The 17099-nt window shown below is 38.3% G+C and overlaps 2 protein-coding genes and 1 pseudogene across 5 annotated transcripts; 2 read left to right on the forward strand and 1 right to left on the reverse strand.

The window, feature by feature from the left end:
- Window positions 1-216: 216 nt before the first annotated feature.
- On the forward strand, window positions 217-5841 carry LOC147496235 (E3 ubiquitin-protein ligase SPL2-like). 3 transcript variants are annotated; one of them, XM_086559239.1, is made up of 2 exons: window positions 217-1625; window positions 3641-5841. In XM_086559239.1, the coding sequence occupies exon 1, from the start codon at window positions 380-382 to the stop codon at window positions 1538-1540; it is 1161 nt and encodes a 386-aa protein (XP_086415365.1). In that variant the 5' UTR covers window positions 217-379; the 3' UTR covers window positions 1541-1625; window positions 3641-5841. The 3 variants fall into 3 exon arrangements, with proteins under 3 accessions (XP_086415365.1, XP_086415364.1, XP_086415366.1); XM_086559238.1 differs by lacking the exon at window positions 3641-5841 and adding an exon at window positions 2173-3522; XM_086559240.1 differs by lacking the exon at window positions 3641-5841 and adding an exon at window positions 2497-3522.
- LOC147496236 (E3 ubiquitin-protein ligase SPL2 pseudogene) lies at window positions 5365-7238 on the forward strand (annotated as a pseudogene). Its single transcript, XR_015194570.1, has one exon. The product of XR_015194570.1 is annotated as an E3 ubiquitin-protein ligase SPL2 pseudogene (transcript).
- On the reverse strand, window positions 6253-11435 carry HAK5 (high affinity K+ transporter 5). Its single transcript, XM_086559237.1, has 9 exons — window positions 10967-11435; window positions 10636-10858; window positions 9768-10016; window positions 9632-9682; window positions 9226-9486; window positions 9061-9113; window positions 8772-8886; window positions 8407-8661; window positions 6253-7712 (listed from the first exon to the last, which is right to left on the reverse strand). Exons 1-9 carry the CDS (start codon window positions 11156-11158, stop codon window positions 6634-6636), a joined length of 2478 nt encoding a protein of 825 aa, XP_086415363.1. The 5' UTR covers window positions 11159-11435; the 3' UTR covers window positions 6253-6633.
- Window positions 11436-17099: the final 5664 nt, after the last annotated feature.

The raw sequence follows: 17099 nt of genomic DNA on the forward strand, positions 1-17099 counted from the left end.
AATCGATCTCCACATTATGATGGGCTTGGCTACGGATACACTTGTACATTATTACAATGATTTTGGATTTTTTTTTTATCTGGTCCATCCAATGAGATCTGTTCAACTTGACTCGGCGATTGGAAAGAAGAAAAAGAAAGGTGTAGAGATCTTGTCAATATTCGATCAGAGATATGGGCCTTGAGCCCAAATAGTAGCCCAAATTAAAATAGGGCCATATATTATTGACATCATTCGAGGTAGGTGTGTTCTAACTCGTTACGAGTTCCCAGCTCAATTCTTGATGATTACACTCTCTGAGTAGTAAGTACCGAATTCCCAATTACTTTTATCGTTTTGATTAATTAATTATTACTAGTTCAATTTACTTAATTCAAAGATGTCATTAAGCGACACAGCCTTAAGTGTTCTTGCCCGTTTGGGCTTATCTAATGATGGTGCCTTTGCCGGCATTGCCATCGGTTACATTGCCGTTCAAGCCTATTATAATTACGTCTCCTCTTCCACTGCCCTCCATAAAATCACCCATGCCAAGTCCGTTCCCATTTCCGACCTCCGTTCCCTACTTGATAATACCAGTGAAAATCTCGTTGTTGTCCGCGGTTTTGTGCAAGCCAAGTCTTTCCTCAATGGGAGCTGGCAGACATTGAGGCCCAATGTTATTTCTCACGATGCTTCTGGTGAGACGGGCGTGGCACTCCAGAGAACCCTCTCTTACGTATATGATGACTGGAGTATACTCGCTGGAATCACTTCCGACTTTAAGAGACTCCCCTTTATTGGAAGAAGGAAATCCTTGAGAACCCCGAAGCAGACTTCGTTGAGGTCTGTTCCTTTCGTTCTCGTTGGAACTAGTCTGTGGCCACATCCTGAGTATGTTTCCGTCAACTTGGAGGGATCTGATCAGCCGTTACCCCTTACAACGGTTTACAGTCATTTAGAGCCCGTTAGTGTTACTCCCTTAACATTTCTCCAGGCTATTTTCGGTCATCCCTATCCTGTCGGGGTACTTGATGAAGAAAAGATTCTTCCCCTTGGTAAAGAGATTACTGCCATTGGAGTTTGCTCTTTGCAAGAAGGAAACCCGCAAATAAAAGCCTTCAAGGACCTACCCTACTTTTTAACTGAAAAGTCAAAGGATGATATGGTCCAACACCTTACTTTTAAATCAAGTATTCTATTCTGGTGCACAATCATTTTTGGATCGGCCTCGCTTGCTATACTAGGTTATTCCTCTTTCAAGAACTGGAGACGTTGGAAGGAGTGGAGGCAGCGAAGGCAAGACCTGCAAGCAAGGAGTGTTGAGATTGATGAAACTGATGATAGTACCCAAGTTCAGGACGATGACGGGACTGAGGATATTCCTGATGGACAGTTGTGTGTGATTTGTCTCATGAGGAGGAGGAGATCTGCTTTTGTTCCGTGTGGACATTTGGCTTGTTGTCAAAGATGCGCCCTTTCAGTTGAACGTGATTCATCTCCAAAGTGTCCCTTGTGCAGGCAAGCAATCAGGACTTCTGTTAGAATTTATAATTCTTGAATTGATGAATCGTCGTGTAGTCAAACTAAGTAAATTGTGCTTCAGATCCCATTGGAGGCAACACAACGCATAAAGGTTCCTATTGGTGAGATATATGTTCTTCATTTTACTTTTTCTGGTACAAGAGTCTACACAATGTCCTTTTATGGTTGTGCATTTTGATATGATCTTATTGAGTGTGAGTTGATGAATGCGACCAAGTATTTCCAAGTTCGTTCGTACATAACAATATACAATTGTATTGTTTCAGTAATACCTTAATGCAATATCTTAGACTCTTTTAACTGGAAATATATATAGTGCCTGTTTGTGCTCGAATTCCTTTGTTCTTACGCATGTGTGTGTTTTCACTTGTAATTTTTTTTATTTGTTTTTTTAAATCTTAAGGTGTACAGTACATATTTTTACTACACCAACTCATCAGACATGCCAAAAATTTTCGTTTGCTTACAATTTCTTACACATGTTGTAGACTTTGCATTTTTTTTTCCCAATTCTTTAGGAGACCATTGCATATGTTATTACACACAGGTCATGATACATGTCTGATTGCTCCTTTGGATACGAAAGTGAATGCATTCTGGCTCTTAGGTTATAGTACATAAGTTCATTACCTATCTTATTCCATGCAGTTCATCAGACATATCTTATTATACGCAGTCCATCAGACATATCTAATTTCACCTTGTATCTCGTACAAGATACTAAACGTTGAAGCCTGCCACTTGGAATACCCATTATTTTTCCTTGCGAGAAGTTGTTCCTTAAGAAACTGTACATAGCGTTAACCGCAATCTTCTTGACCAACGAGGACTCCTGTTCTGCATCCACTTCTGTTTCTTCAAAAGAACCACCCTGTAATCCTTTGCTTTTTGGAGGAACTGTGTCGTATCTTCAGCCGATTGACCGGCTATTGATTCAGCCAGAATAATATGTTGATTGATTTGTGAGAGCAGATGGATGGATCCAGATGATACACCAGGTCTATTATTTTGTTGCATGGACGACTCAGTGTCCATGGTGGATGATGCCGCTCCATGTATTTTTCCTTCTGTTTTTAACAGACCAGAATGCATTGATTCAGCCAGAATAATATGTTGATTGATTTGTGAGAGCGGATGGATGGATCCAGATGATATGCCAGGTCTATTATTTTGTTGCATGGACGACTCAGTGTGCATGGTGGATGATGCCGCTCCACGTATTTTTCCTTCTGTTTTTAACAGACCAGAATGCACGTGCACAATGCTCCCTGCCTCGAGCTGTTGAGCAGTGGCTTATCAGTGGCCCCGCCTTTTAAGGATTTAGCGGTGCTCAAACTCCTTAGGTCCTTCCATGGCATCTCTATATCCATACTGTCCAACACATCAGATCATCGCGTTGTCTCTTGGTTCAACCTGTCAGAAAAGATAACACTCCTCCATCCCCACTTTACTGATTGGAACAGATGAAACAATGACATGCACAAGTGGATGAATGTGATATTGGAGATGAAGCGTGGAAATATTGATTGAATGCCTTGCACAAGTTCGGAGTGTAAAGACCAATTCCTCGAGTTTGTTTATGTTGGGATTCACAGCCAATTCTCTCATATTTTTTCAAAAAAAAGTTAAGCCCCGTCGGTTTAGAGTTGTGGGATTTGAACGTGTGACCTGCATTAGTTTCCATACAGCTATAGGATAAATGTCTTCTAATACAGAAACTGATACCAGATGTGGTTTAGTCTCCTCATGTCTTTGGACACAGCTTGTTGCATATAAGTTATCAAGTATATCGGTATATTACTTCTAGTCAAAATGGTCTCCGTTCTAAGCTTTTTCTTGTCTTCAAAATTTCCCACTTCAGAGGTACTTGTGTTAGTTGCTACATTGTATTTATTATTGTTACTGTTGTTGTTGTTGTTGTTGTTGCTGTTTTTGTTGTAACAGTGCAGAATACCACATCATTGAGACCGTTAAATGCTAATATATTCGTATTTTACATCGGTAGTGTCTATATCTTGTAATGTAACTGCTGCCTCTGGCTCTTAGCTATATGAGGCTTCCAAGCCTCTGGAGTTTTTTTGTTGCCCAACTCTGTATTTAAGACCGTGTCATATAGGTAGCGCTTTATATGTGTAGCAGTGAGCCCGCCTTTTGCATTGCCGATCTGTTAGTGGTCTGGAAGGCAACTTTGATAACAGAGGCTTAGGAATGTATACTTCTCCAGTTCTCCGTCAGACTTGGCTGAAGTGTGCACCACCTTAACCTTTGGGAAACAGCCTAGCTTAAATGGAGACTGGGATATGATTGCAAATGCTTTAGATATCATAGCTTGGCTGGCAATAATGAAAAGCAGCAACAGCCACAACAATGTTGGCCAGTAGAGTGGATCTGCTGATCGGTAGTCATTAGCAGAGGAAACGCTTGGTGCCTGCGTCAAGTGCCATGGGAAAATTGATGTTCTTTTTTAAACAGGTCATTCACATATCAGGCATAACTGACCTGGACTTGACTTGTAGGAAGTATCAGCAACATGACTCTGGGAACTTTGTAAGGTACGCAACTTGTTCCAAATAGTCTCAAATCAGTTGCGGAAATGTGATTCTGGAGAAACTAATCTGAAAATCTGTAGTCTGGCAATCACTGTTTGGTCTTGCTACAAAAATGTTACTGCTCGAAGTTGTGAAGAAGTAAAACAAAGTTTGAATACTTGGTTCCTGAAGAAAGCAGTAAACTTCTGAGGAGAGGAGCTAGATTAGTAAAATTGTACGCTTTATTTGAATTGATCGAACAGAGAAGTGGTTAAGATCAGGGAGCATTGCTTTTGTTCGTGATGCATTTTGCTTATAGTTACTCAAATAGTTTTATGGAAAACAAAACTAAAAATAAAAGAATCAAATGCAACTTTCGAAATGGTATCGGTCACCTGTAGGACACAGTACGACACCACGAAGAGATATCCATCACCCTTGCATGCTTACGCTGAAAATAGTCTGTTATGTAATCTGGATTAAACGTAGTTATTTCGATGGAACTAAATAAAATAGACGTGATGCAAACTATTGAGTGAAGAAATGAACTAATCCAAACACTTCACCAAGTACACAATTCTGTTTAACAATCTGATCGTATCACATTACTACGCATGAAACCAGTCCACTACATTGCAACAACAACGCAAGATGATCTCCTCCCAGTAGTGACTATCAAAGTTTTGCCGAGAAGAGTGCCTTTATTGTGAGGGTACCCTCCTCTTTGAGTCTTTGAATCCTAATTCGGGTATACTAGGGGTGGATCATTGGAGTGGACCTGTTTTCATGTTGGACCTAAAACGCCATCTTCAAAAGTTATATCTTGTATCCATACCACCGGTATTCCAACAACAAAAATTTCAAAAACCCAAAATCCTATGTGACCGTTCACTCAGCAAGTAGCAATTCTTCTTCCTATATTTATTCTGAGTTTTGAAATAATAATAATGTCTGCAGACAATATTAGTTTTATAACCCGCCTGGCCATAGATACTAATGGTGCCGCAGCAGGCCTACTTCTGGTTTACTTTGCCATTCAGGCATATTGTCCTCCAATGCCAAGTCTGTCCCCATATCCGATCTCCGTTCCCTCCTTGACCATGATCAAGATGCCAAGGAGGAGGACAACCCTCTTGTCGTAGTCCGTGGTTTCGTCCAATCCAAATCTTTAATCAATGTTCTTGTGTCTCACGTTACTGGTGCTTCAGAGAACCCAGGACGAGTGGAGCGGACTCATTGTTGGCCGTTGTTGGTAAAAAAAACCCAGTCTTTCTATCGACTAAAGGCTACTTCATTATGAACTGTTCCTTTTCTACTCGTTGGTGCTGCTGAGTCTGCTGTTGGAGTTGATTTAGAGGAGGGTGAGGGTTCTTTACCGGCTACTACAGCTCACCAACACCTTCAGCCTGTTAATACTCCCTACACATTAATCCAGGCTCTTTTTGGTTGCCCTTACCCCGTTGGTCTGCTCGATGAAGAGAAGATACTTCCACTTGGGAAGGAGATTGGTGCCGTTGGAATTATTTGCAGTTCACAAGAAGATGGGAACACTCAAATCAAACCCTGCAAGGAGCTCCCTTATTTTTTAACTGGCATGACCCAGGATCAAATGGTGGCACAGCTTACCTCTAGGTCGAATTTGTTATTCTGGAGCTGTATTGTTTTGGGAACAGTCTCAGTTGGTTCATTGGGGTATGTGTTATTTAAGTACTGGAGGCGAATGGAAACAATGGATGCAGCGAAGGCAAGACTTGCAAGAATGTAGGACGATAGTACTCAAGTTCGTGACAAGGAGGATGCAACTGAGGATATTCCTAATGGACAGTTGTGTGTGATTTGTCTCATGAGAAAGAGGATATCTGCATTTGTTCCTTGTGGACATTTTGCTTCTTGTCAGAGATGTGCTCTTTCAGTTGAACATCATTCGTCTCCAAAGTGTCCCTTGTGTAGGGAAGCAATCAGGACATGTGTTAGAATTTTCTTGAATTGTGGAATCCAAGGTGCTACCAATCTCACTTTACACAAGACAGTTTTTTATTTTTTTAAGATTAAGCTGGGGTTAAGGCAGACCCCCACCTGTTATTATTGCAAAAGGTTAAACCTTACAAGCCTCCCTAAGAGTTAGATCATTAAAAGGAGGAACACAAAGACTTTATACCGACAGGCTTCAAGCCTAACATACATAATAACATACTAATCGTCCTATAATAACATAATAACACAAGACAGTTGCATACAAGTATGTCGTACATAACATTATACAATATTTCTTTTTTACTAATGCCCTGGTGCAATATTTTAGACTGCTTCAACTGAAAAGAAGTAGAATGCCTGTTACTCTTTCTGCTTATAATATCTTAGTTCTTATGCATGTGCGTGTTTTTCACTCATTTTTTTTGCTTATAATTTCGTATACGTGTTGGAGACACTGCTTCTTTTTTTCTTTACCGGCCATTACATAAATGTTTATTACCCACAGCTCATCAGACATCAAATTTCACCTTTGGCTTGGAAACTGAATGGATTCTGGCTCTTAGGTTATAGTACCATACTTCTGGAAACTTCAACATGATCAATTTCCTCATACCTCGTACAGCATACCAACCCGTAGAAGTCTGCTTCTTGGAATAGACATTATTTTTTCTCCTTGCCTGAAGTTTCTCCTTAAAAAATAGTACATATAGTTAACCACGATCTTCTTAACCAAAGAGGAGTTCTGTTCTGCAGCCACTTCTGTTTCTCCCAAAAGATATACCACCCCATAATCCTTTGCTTTTTGGATGAACTGTATCTCATCTTCAGCACCTTGGATGGATCGACTGTTTATACAGCCGGAAGAGTTTGCTGACCGACTTGTAGGAGCAAGATGGATGGATCCAGAAGACACGCCGGGACTATTATTTTCTTGCAGGCAGGACAACTCAGTGTGCACTGTGGATGATGCTGCTCCACGTATTTTTCCATCTTTTAATAGACCAGAATGCATGATGCTCCCTGCCTCGAGCTGTTGAGCAGTAGTTGTTTCAGTGGGAGCACCTTCAAGGACGTAATGTTCATGACGGATAAATTCTTTCAAGTGTTCTACTAGCTGGTGCTCAAACTCCTCAGGTCCTTCCATGGCATCATTATATCCGTACCGTACAACGCATCTGAACATCCGGTAGTCTCTTGGTTCAACTTGTCGGAAAAGATAACGCTCCTCCATTGCCACTTTACTGATTGGAACAGATTTTATTGAAACAAAGACGAGAACAGAATGGATTGATGGGATGTTGGAGATGAAGTGTGGAAATATTGGTGGAATGCCTTGTACGAGCTCAGAGTACAAAAGACCAATTCCTGGAACCCTATTTATGTTGGGATTCATGGCCAAATCTCTCATGAAATCGCTAGAAACCTTATTCCTAAGCTCAAACATGTATCTTTCTTTGTGAACATAGTGCCAAAGACCCATTATTGTCATCAGGACAAGTGAAAACGCTATTGGAAGATAGCCACCTTGTACGAATTTAGATAGGACTGAAGATAGATATACAGCTTCCATACTGCCAAACACCAGATAGAACATTGCTATCCACCAAATGCTTGTCTTCCATATAACAAGCATAATCAGAGTCACCAAATTTGTTGTGATAAACATTACTGCTACCACTGCAATGCCTGGACAAAATAGACATAGGTATGTCCTTTAGATGTCTCTTTGAAAGAAAGTTGGACTGCTTAATGGTGAATTTCGTTTTAATGCAGGTGCCCAATTGGTTTAGAGTTTGTAGGATTAGAATGTGTGATCTGCGATCAGATCGCTTTTCACCTGTAAGAACTGAGCTCATTAATTACCATTTAACTATAGGATGCATGTCTCTCTCCAATAGTGCTACCAGTTGTGTTCTATCCTCCGTATCTCTTAGTTTGTATAAGTTATTTAGTTAAATGATATACAACTTTTAGTTAAAATGGTCTCTACTCAATTATTTTCTTGTCTTTGAAATATTAAACTTCAGAGGTAAATATTTTAAGTAATGGCTACTTTGCATTTTATTTATGAATATTATTCTTATTAATATTAACACTATTGTTATTATCTGATACTACGTCATGATGTGATATTGACAGTTTGACACTATACTTGGTCCAATATAAAAGAGTGCAGAATGCCATAACAATTAGACCCCTAAGTGCAGATATATGGGGATTTTTAGGTCAGCAGTGTATTTATCTTGTAATGTAACAGCTGCCTCTGCCTGTTAGCTCTACAAGCTCCTCGAATCTGAAATTCTTTGTCCATTTATGTGTCTAAGACCGTGTCATATAGGCAAGGATATATTTGTAAGTCTAGCAAAAATAATAAGCTCACCATATGCATTCCCGATCTGTACAGTGGTCCGGAAGGCAATTGTGACTATAACTGAGGCAGTCATGATCATGTAGTTTAGCTCAGGGATATATACTTGTCCTTCATACTTGGCTGATGTGTGAACTACCTTAACCCTTGGGAAACAACCTAGACTTAGAGACTGGGATATGATTGCAAATGCTCCAGATATCATAGCTTGGCTGGCGATAATGGAAGCACCAACAGCCACAACAAATGTTGGCCAGTACAATGGACCTGCAGATAAGTGGAATCATTAGTAAGGAAAACCTCTGGACTGCTTCAAGTACGTAAGTAGATTGATACTGCTACTTGCACAGGTCATTCATATAGCAGGCATAACTGACCTGGAATTGACTTATAGAATGTATCAGCAACATGATCTGGAAACTTAGTTAGGTACGCAGCTTGCCCCGAATAGGCACAAATCAATGATGGAAATACAATGCAGGAGAAACTAATCTGTAAAATTATAGTATAGAAGTCATTCTTTGGAGTCTTGCTGGAAAAATGTTACTGCTCAAAGTTACCAAGTGAAAAAGATTGAAAACTTTGCCCCAGAACAGAGTACAAAACTTCTCAGTAGCTAAATCAGCGAGTTTCTGAAAATCCATAGAGACAGCACGCTTTACTTACTTGAATTGATCGGACAGAGAAGTGTCCAAGATCAGCAAACATTGCTTCCGTTCCTGATGCAGTTTACTTATAATTACTGAAGTAGATCTAAGGACAAATGTATAGATAATAAGTAAATAAAGAATGAGCGAGCCAGATGCAAACTTTCTAAACCGTATTGCTTACCTGTAATACACAGTACGACTCCACCAAGAGATACCCATGCGTGCTTATGATTTCGCTGAAAATAGTCTACTATGTATTTTGGATTAAAAGCGCGCAAGATACCAATATCATACTTGAATATGTTGTAGAGGCCAATGCCGGCTATAAAGGAAAACCACAAGATGATGATTGGGGCAAATGAATAGCCAACTTTATCAGTCCCAAACTGTTCGGCAGAAAAGAGAAGGATCAAGATTACCACCGAGATGCCAACAACAGCATCTGAGAAGAAAAAAGTTGGAGAAATGGTTCAGTCAAGTTTCATTAGTTGCAAAGTTACATTGCATTCATATATATAAGACAGTATAAGTTGATATAGTTAGTGCTTGATAATGAGTAGATGCTGCAGGTTTCAGAGTACAAGTACTTTGATCGAGGGCCTTTGCTGACTGCTTGATACCACTCACTGCAGAAAGCACTGCACGGCAAAGATATAAACTGGTCAAATTCGGACTATAAGCATTTGGATTGGATGAAAATAGCTGGTAGTCTATACAACTTACCCGAGATAGATGGAGTCAAAATTCCGTCTCCAATCACCATGGAACAGCCTAGAATCGTGACAAGCAAGAGCATTACTTGAGCCACTTTACTTTTCTCCAGCTTTTCTTTTATTTTTTGGGCTCTCCTTAACTGGTTTGATGGTGTATCTAGTCTATAATTGGATAGTTCCCTGTCTTCTGCTTGGTGATTAGGAATCAAGCTTACCTTCGCATAGCGACATATCAAGGAGTAGAGTGCAAATGTTCCACCTACAACAATATTAGATGTCAAACAAAAAAAATGAATATTATGTTTCCAATGTTAATGCTGTTATATCGAGTGATTTACCCCTATTTTGGTTTTCAAACAAGTATTTTTGGACACTGGTTGATCAAACAAATAGGAGGCAGCCTGATCAAAACTTATAAAACAGATCACGAAGAGTCCAGTAAAAATGTGGTAAGGAAGGGAAATAGGTTGCTTATAGGTCTATGGTCTAATATGACGATATTTTTTCATTTCCTCGCTATGCTTTTTGTGATTCAAATGGAGTACAGCAAGTTTCCTGGCAAGAACTGATGGCAGAACAGATAATCTGTACTGTAGACTAAAGCTGCAAAGAACTAAAAGAAGGCATGCATGTAGAAGGCTCATAGAGCAAGAGGGGGCCGAAACGGAGGTTGAATGCTTTAGATGAACATAAAGTTCCAATGAGGATCAAGTGATCGATTACATAATTTTATGAGATCCAGGGCCATTAAAGAATTAATTCATAATCATCTGCACTTGTAACAGAGAGACTCCATGAATTTTGATGATCAGCAGCTGAATTAATGAAACTAAAAGAAAATCAGAACTGAAGTTCTAGGGGTGTGATAAGTTACTCACCATTACCATTGTCGTTGGCACGTAAGACAATACAGACATATTTCATCATGGGTGAAAGCATTAGTGTATATATAATGAGAGACAGGACACCTAGAATGTCATCCTTGTTGTGAATCTTGTCAGGGAAAGTGCTTGAGAACACATAAAGCGGAGATGTTCCTATATCACCATATATCACACCAACGCTCTGGAAGGCCAAAAACAGCGTGGTTTTCCAGTCAACCTGATCCACATAATAGAACAGTTTAATGAGAGTTACCACTTCTAATCACATCACTAGTGAAGATAAAATGGAATAGAGGAAGAGCATGCAAGTGAAATTCATATATACCGTGGAGTTGTGGCTATGCCCGGCATTAGAAACTATACCAGCCTCCATGTTAAGGGAGTCTACACGCCCGAGCTTGGCCCATGAGACCTGTCTCTCTTTCAGAGTGCGCTCTGGTAATGTTGTTTCGACTCCTTCCACTTCTCTGTCTGTGTCATTTTTCTCAACTGGATCTTCCATTACTGAATTCTCCATCACTCTGTGAAAGTAGTCTTGTTGCCTCCCGCCATATTTATAGGTACAAAAGTCAAATGATCAAGCTGTTGCTACTCTATTCACTGAAGTATAATATTCCAACTTGGTAACATATATCTTTTTAGTTTATACATGGATACCTAATATGTGTCAGCACGATTAACCTGGACTCGAGTGCTTCCAACTTGGTAACAAATATCTTTTCTTTTGGCAATAAGCCATTCAAATTCAAGCAAGTATTTCCTTTCCTGGGATCTTGGAAGTTGGAAGCAAGGATATCGTACTATCTCTATGAATAATCTATCAACTAAAGTAGCTGGTGGACCAAAGAAACGACCTATGTAAGAGTGTACTGTGTGTACTATGAAGTACGAACAATCTCAATGTTACGTAAGACTTTGGTTACCTGACCATGATATATCAAGTTATCAACAATCAATATTACAAATTAGGAATCGGAGGGAGTACAAGATCTCTGTAGAAGATTATTTCTACGAATGGCTTTAAGGAGTCATCAGAGTTTTCTTTATCCATGTAGTAGTGATTGACTATCATTACCATTTGAGCATCACCAAAGGGTTGTCTAAATTTACACAGCCCACATGTGTTTCTTAAAGAAATTTACACAATGGGTCTGGACGTCTGGTCATCTAGCGGGTAAAAGAACATGTCCAATGTACCAATGGCATTTTTTTTGCAAAATGTGCAAAAAATAAATGATTTAAAACAATGAGAATGCAGCACTTGTGGAGTCCCATTTTTTGAAATAGTGGGTAGAACTAATAAAGTTTAATGTGTAAAACTATATTTATTTTTAAATATTCATTAAACATTTTTAAGTTAAAAGTCATTTTACACATTCCCATTGGTAAAGGTTTTTCAGAGAAAATTTTGTAAATTTATACTAAAGTGTTTTGAACATCCCCATTGGTGATGAAAAAGAAGTTCATCCCAAATGTACATTGCAGGTGCAAAGCCTTTCTGTATCAGTCTTGATACAATTATTTGGTTTATATGTATTTGTGAAGTGACTTCAACAGGTCAGATAGTAGAATTCTTTGGTGTATGTATGGGCGGATCTATGAGTTGGCTGACTTGGGCTGTAGCCCCTCCTGACTTTGCTCAAAAAACAATTTTATAGTGGTAACTATTCATAATTTATACTCCAAAAAAATCTTTAAAAAAATAGCAGTATGTATTAGTTCCTGTAGCCCCCTTGGTGGAGAATCCTACATCCGCCCGTGTATGTCATCCTGAATGTATTTCTAATTATGAGCACTGCTCTTTTTCTCTGTATATATAATATATGCTTTCTTATGGAAAAGAAGACCTAAGAACATTGATTTGGTGCACTATCTTTGGTGTATGATCTCACTCAAAAGGGTCTGTAAGCTTATTTTGATCTAAGGGAACATCCCCTTCTTTTGATGTTATTGCCAAAATAAACACATAATTTAAGCTCTTAGTAAAAGGAATACATAAACTCTATCGACAGTTCGTCATATGAGAGAATTTAGGGGTATGCTGACACCAACCAGCCCGCGTGCTATCTTAGTTTGGAATGGACAGATTGTCTCATCTCATTATTGAGTGGTTTATAGTTATTTTATTTATACAAAGTCGTTGCAATTATACATACTATGATAATATTTAGTTGACCCGTAGATCACTCGAAAGCAAATTATCCATTTTTTAAAACTAATATTCCCCTTTCTAATTGAAGTAATTAATCAACTGAACCTATGGATGTGCCCAATTGTATATTTGTGACCGACTCAGTTGAAATGTTGAGACATTAAGAAAAATAAATGCAAATGTAGATTACAAAAGTTTCATGCATGGTTGCGAGGCGATAGAATAATATTTGTATCACTTGAGAATGTGCTTTTGGATTGAGTTGAATAAAGCTAATAATTCCTGTATGGGACACTGAAATTGTTGTTGTTGTCTACATGAAATACATGAACTTGGAGTTGTTGGGATTTTTTTATTTTTGGTATAGTGTTAAGCATTGATTGAGAAAGACTACAAGTAAATAGTGTTGCTTAATTAGTTGACTTTGTTGGATGCGCCCTACATAAACGACACTTCGATCAACTTGACCTCAATAAGGAAAAGATAGGGTTACAAAGATGCTTCTCTTCGTAATTTGTTGTTATGGATTTATAAACTAGTTTGGATGTGGAGACAAGTACCAATCCCTATATCTAATTCAACTTATTTTAATATATAATAGAGACTTAACGTTATTGTATAATTTGGTCTCGTTAAATTTGGGGGAAATTTGTCCAAAACCCTCCACTTTTGTCACCACTTTTGAATAAACACCCCACATTTGTAAACATCACGATTTTCTCCCGTTCCGTCTGACATCCATCCAAGTTCTGTTGGTATTTCACTTAATACCAAAATTACCCCTCAAGAGACATATACGTGACACTTAGTTTCACTCAAGTTACTGACCCTAAGATGGGTTTAAAATCAAGGACTACGAATTAGCCATGTGGCAAATCAAAATCAACTCTTTTTTGTTTTTCCCCTTAGCCCAAACCAAGCCAGCCACCAGTATTGTCTTCTTCTTTCTCTCGACTTCTGTAGATGTTGTGTTTACTAGACAACGACCTGATGATCTGTGTGGTAGGGAATGGCTGCACTCTTCTTGGGATAAGAGTTGCCTACGCGGTATCAAGTTTCTTGGAGTAAACTTGAATCAAGCCTTACGTAGTTCATCTTTCTCTACTTATAGATATTTGAGCTGACTTTTCTTATTTGCTCCAGGCCGTTATGAAGTGTAGATCCACATTGTGTGCTATCTTGATGATTCACCATTACTCTGCTGTTACAAAGTTAATGTCTTCGTGATTGTGGTGTTGATTGAGCTCTAAGATTGCGCTACTTGGTTTGTGATAAGAGCCTAAAACTGTAGTTTTAACCCCTAAAAAATCGTACTTTTAGACCAATTATGTGAATAATAAGTAAGAGTTAATACTGATTACGTGTTTTTATGCATTTCAGGCTTCAAAGTCCATTATGTGCAGAAATGTGCCACTTTAGCGAGATAAAGGAGCAAAGGTCGGTTTCTAAGGAGTTCTGTGATTAAATGCCAATCTTCAAGAAGACAAAGCCTCTGTAAAGCCTGGTCAAAAGATGAAAAGTCAAAGTCCACGCGGCGAAATAGTCACAAAAGTCAACGTAACTCCGAAGACCATATCTTTGGACTCAGACCTCGGAATTGGGCCTACCTTACATCAAAACAACCGGCTCGGAAAGAGCTTTCCAATGGTCTAAGCCTTGATCCAATTAGAGGAGCAGAAGTGGACGAAAAGTCTGTTGAAGCCAACTACAGTTGAAGAGGCCTTTTTGGACTGAAAGAATTGGGTTTTGGGCCTGATTCTCTGGCCCAAAACATGGATCCAAGCCCATGCACGATTTTTGGATCTGAACATATAAAAACCAAAGCTTAGCTCTTTGTTAATGGTAGCTAATTAGACCTAAAAATATAGATAATTCTAGATCTAGATTTAATTGTTTTTAATTTAGTTTAGCTTCAATTCAATTCTTGTTTTAGATTAAACTCTTAGAATCATTGTTCTTAATTAGTTTGATAAATAAAATAGCTATTTGTCAATTTCGATTCTTGTCATTTACAATTGTTTAGATCTAAATTCCCTTATTACGTAGATAGTTAGACCTAAATTAGTTAGCCTCCATTAATTAGTTTTAGAACTTAGTTTGAGAATTTCAATTAGTTAATTAATTAGTTTTTCATATCTTGTTTTAGATCTAGTTTCATGTTTAATTAATTACTTTAGAACAAGTAGATTATTAATTTAGTATTTGAATCATTGTTTTATTATTCATTAGATTAATAAAATATTGTTCTTGGTAATCTAGTTTCATTTTCCATTTACTTATTTAGTTCAATTCTTAGATTCAATTATTTGTCTTTATTAAATTGAATAGATTTTTGCATGAGTAGTTTCCAATTGAGTTTAAATAAGCAAAGTTTCAATCTTTATATCATGTCTTGTTCGAATTCCATTGGGAATGATAGCGTGATGATTCTCGGCTAAACCTCCATTAGAGGGGGTTAAGAAGCCTTGATGAAAGCTTGATTCCGATTATCGTAGAGTCGTCGTAATTTCCTTTCCACTCTAGAAATGATTAGTTCACCATGAGAATGGGTGTAATCGTTCACATGCTAGTTATGAATTGGTAGAAATATCATGTGTAATTAGGGATTAGGAGTAACCAGATTGTTCTGCGAAGCAGTTCAATTCGGATTACGACGATTCATCGTTAGTGGATTAAGTTGAGCTAAGGTGGAATCAATCCCCCTCTAACTCCTTATCATAGAATCAACGTAGTATTCCCATAGTTGTTTAAATAGTCGACTAGTTGCATCTTGTGGGTAGTTGCATCGTAGTCTAGTTATCATTTTGTAATTATCTCATTAGACTTAGAGTAGAGTAATTAGACTAGAAAACACAGCATACGGAAGGACTAGGAGTGGAACGAATCATCTACTCCACTATATCTCATAGGATTGAGAGTAGAAATCTTTGATAAATCTAGACTCGTATTAAGTTTTAGTTTACTTACGTTTTGAGTTTCATCTTTCATTTCGTAGGTAAATTATCTTTTATTCTTTATCAAATGGCGCCGCTGCCATCTTAGTTTCACTTTCGCATTGTTTTCATAGTATAACTCATTTTCTTAAAGTCCCATTTCACCCACCCACCCTTGTTCGATTCTAAGCTGTGGTTGTCTTTTTCAGCATTGAACTTCGTCGGACAAAAAAAAAAAAAAAAAACGGAGCCCTTGACTTCGCTTCAGGAAGCACTTCATTCAAGTTATTGGAAAGTTCGAAGCGACCCGCTTCCAAACACCGTAACTTGAACTTACAATCGAAAGCACCCACCTCGCCCCAAAGTGAGCGCATCCACGCTCTGAGCTTAATTTTGCCGGATTTCCACAGGTTTGATTCGAACTTTGATTTTTCAAGTTTTTCAGTGTTCTAACTTGTTATATACACTGAACACGCGTAAACAAGACGTTATTCATAAGCGAAGCAAGGACGCAATCAGGTATTCCTTTCTTCCACACCTCGCAACTCCTGTTAGAGGTTTTATAACACCCCGTGTTTTATTATATTATTTTTCATAATAATAATAATAATAATAATAATAATAATAATAGGTTAAACTAAATATAGATAACTATCAGATACGGATAAAAGCCCGTAGGTAAATGGATAAGTGTTGTCCTTGTTTTTCGGAGAGTTTTCTCTCGTAGAGTTTTTGAGAAAAAAAAAAAGGGAAGTTTTTGTGTTGAAAAGGAAGTTTTTCCGGTAGTCGGTTGATAGTCTCCGAGCTAAAGGTGAGTAGAGAATACCTCAATTCATTTAAACATGAAATTTCTTACTCTTACAAAGATGTTTTGGGTTTACCAACAAAGTTATCTTCGCTATCGGTTTTACCTTTCTTCGCTCATGTTAAGTTTACGTGTTTACTCCCTCAGATCTATGTAGAGGAATTGGAGAATACCTATTGTGTTCACATGATAAATTTTATATGGTTTAACCATCGCGGATCGTTGGTTCGAGATTGTAGACATTGTCGAATGAAAAATCTGCCCCAATCCTTTGAAATAAAACGTAATACATAATTTGTTTATGATTACCGTAAGTGGAACTAGATAAGTATCTATCGTTTCTGTGATTGGTATTGACGGCAATTAAGTTGGTGTCGTCGTGCGATTGACCGTCGAAGCTCTATCCGACAGGCGTTAATGGCGACACCCCGGGCGCCTTCCGAAGAATGAAATTCAAACCGGGATTTGGTTGTTTTGTGTTGGTTGTTGAGGTAGGTTTGAATGTTGGTAGTTTGTGGGGGGTTGAAGCTTTGAACATATGTTAATGGCGGTCGGATCTGTGATTGGA

Source organism: Coptis chinensis, chromosome 5 (genome assembly GCF_015680905.1).
Source record: "Coptis chinensis isolate HL-2020 chromosome 5, ASM1568090v1, whole genome shotgun sequence".
In the NCBI taxonomy this organism is placed as follows: Eukaryota; Viridiplantae; Streptophyta; class Magnoliopsida; order Ranunculales; family Ranunculaceae; genus Coptis; species Coptis chinensis.

Excerpts from the sequence above, each read along its gene's own strand:
- LOC147496235 (XM_086559239.1), top strand. The coding sequence starts at position 380 with ATGTCATTAAGCGACACAGCCTTAAGTGTTCTTGCCCGTTTGGGCTTA.
- HAK5 (XM_086559237.1), bottom strand. The coding sequence starts at position 11,158 with ATGGAGAATTCAGTAATGGAAGATCCAGTTGAGAAAAATGACACAGAC. Across the intron at positions 9,487-9,631 it reads AGCAAAGGCCCTCGATCAAA|ATGCTGTTGTTGGCATCTCG; the intron begins GTACTTGTACTC and ends TTTTCTTCTCAG. Across the intron at positions 9,114-9,225 it reads AGTCGTACTGTGTATTACAG|GAACGGAAGCAATGTTTGCT; the intron begins GTAAGCAATACG and ends AAACTGCATCAG.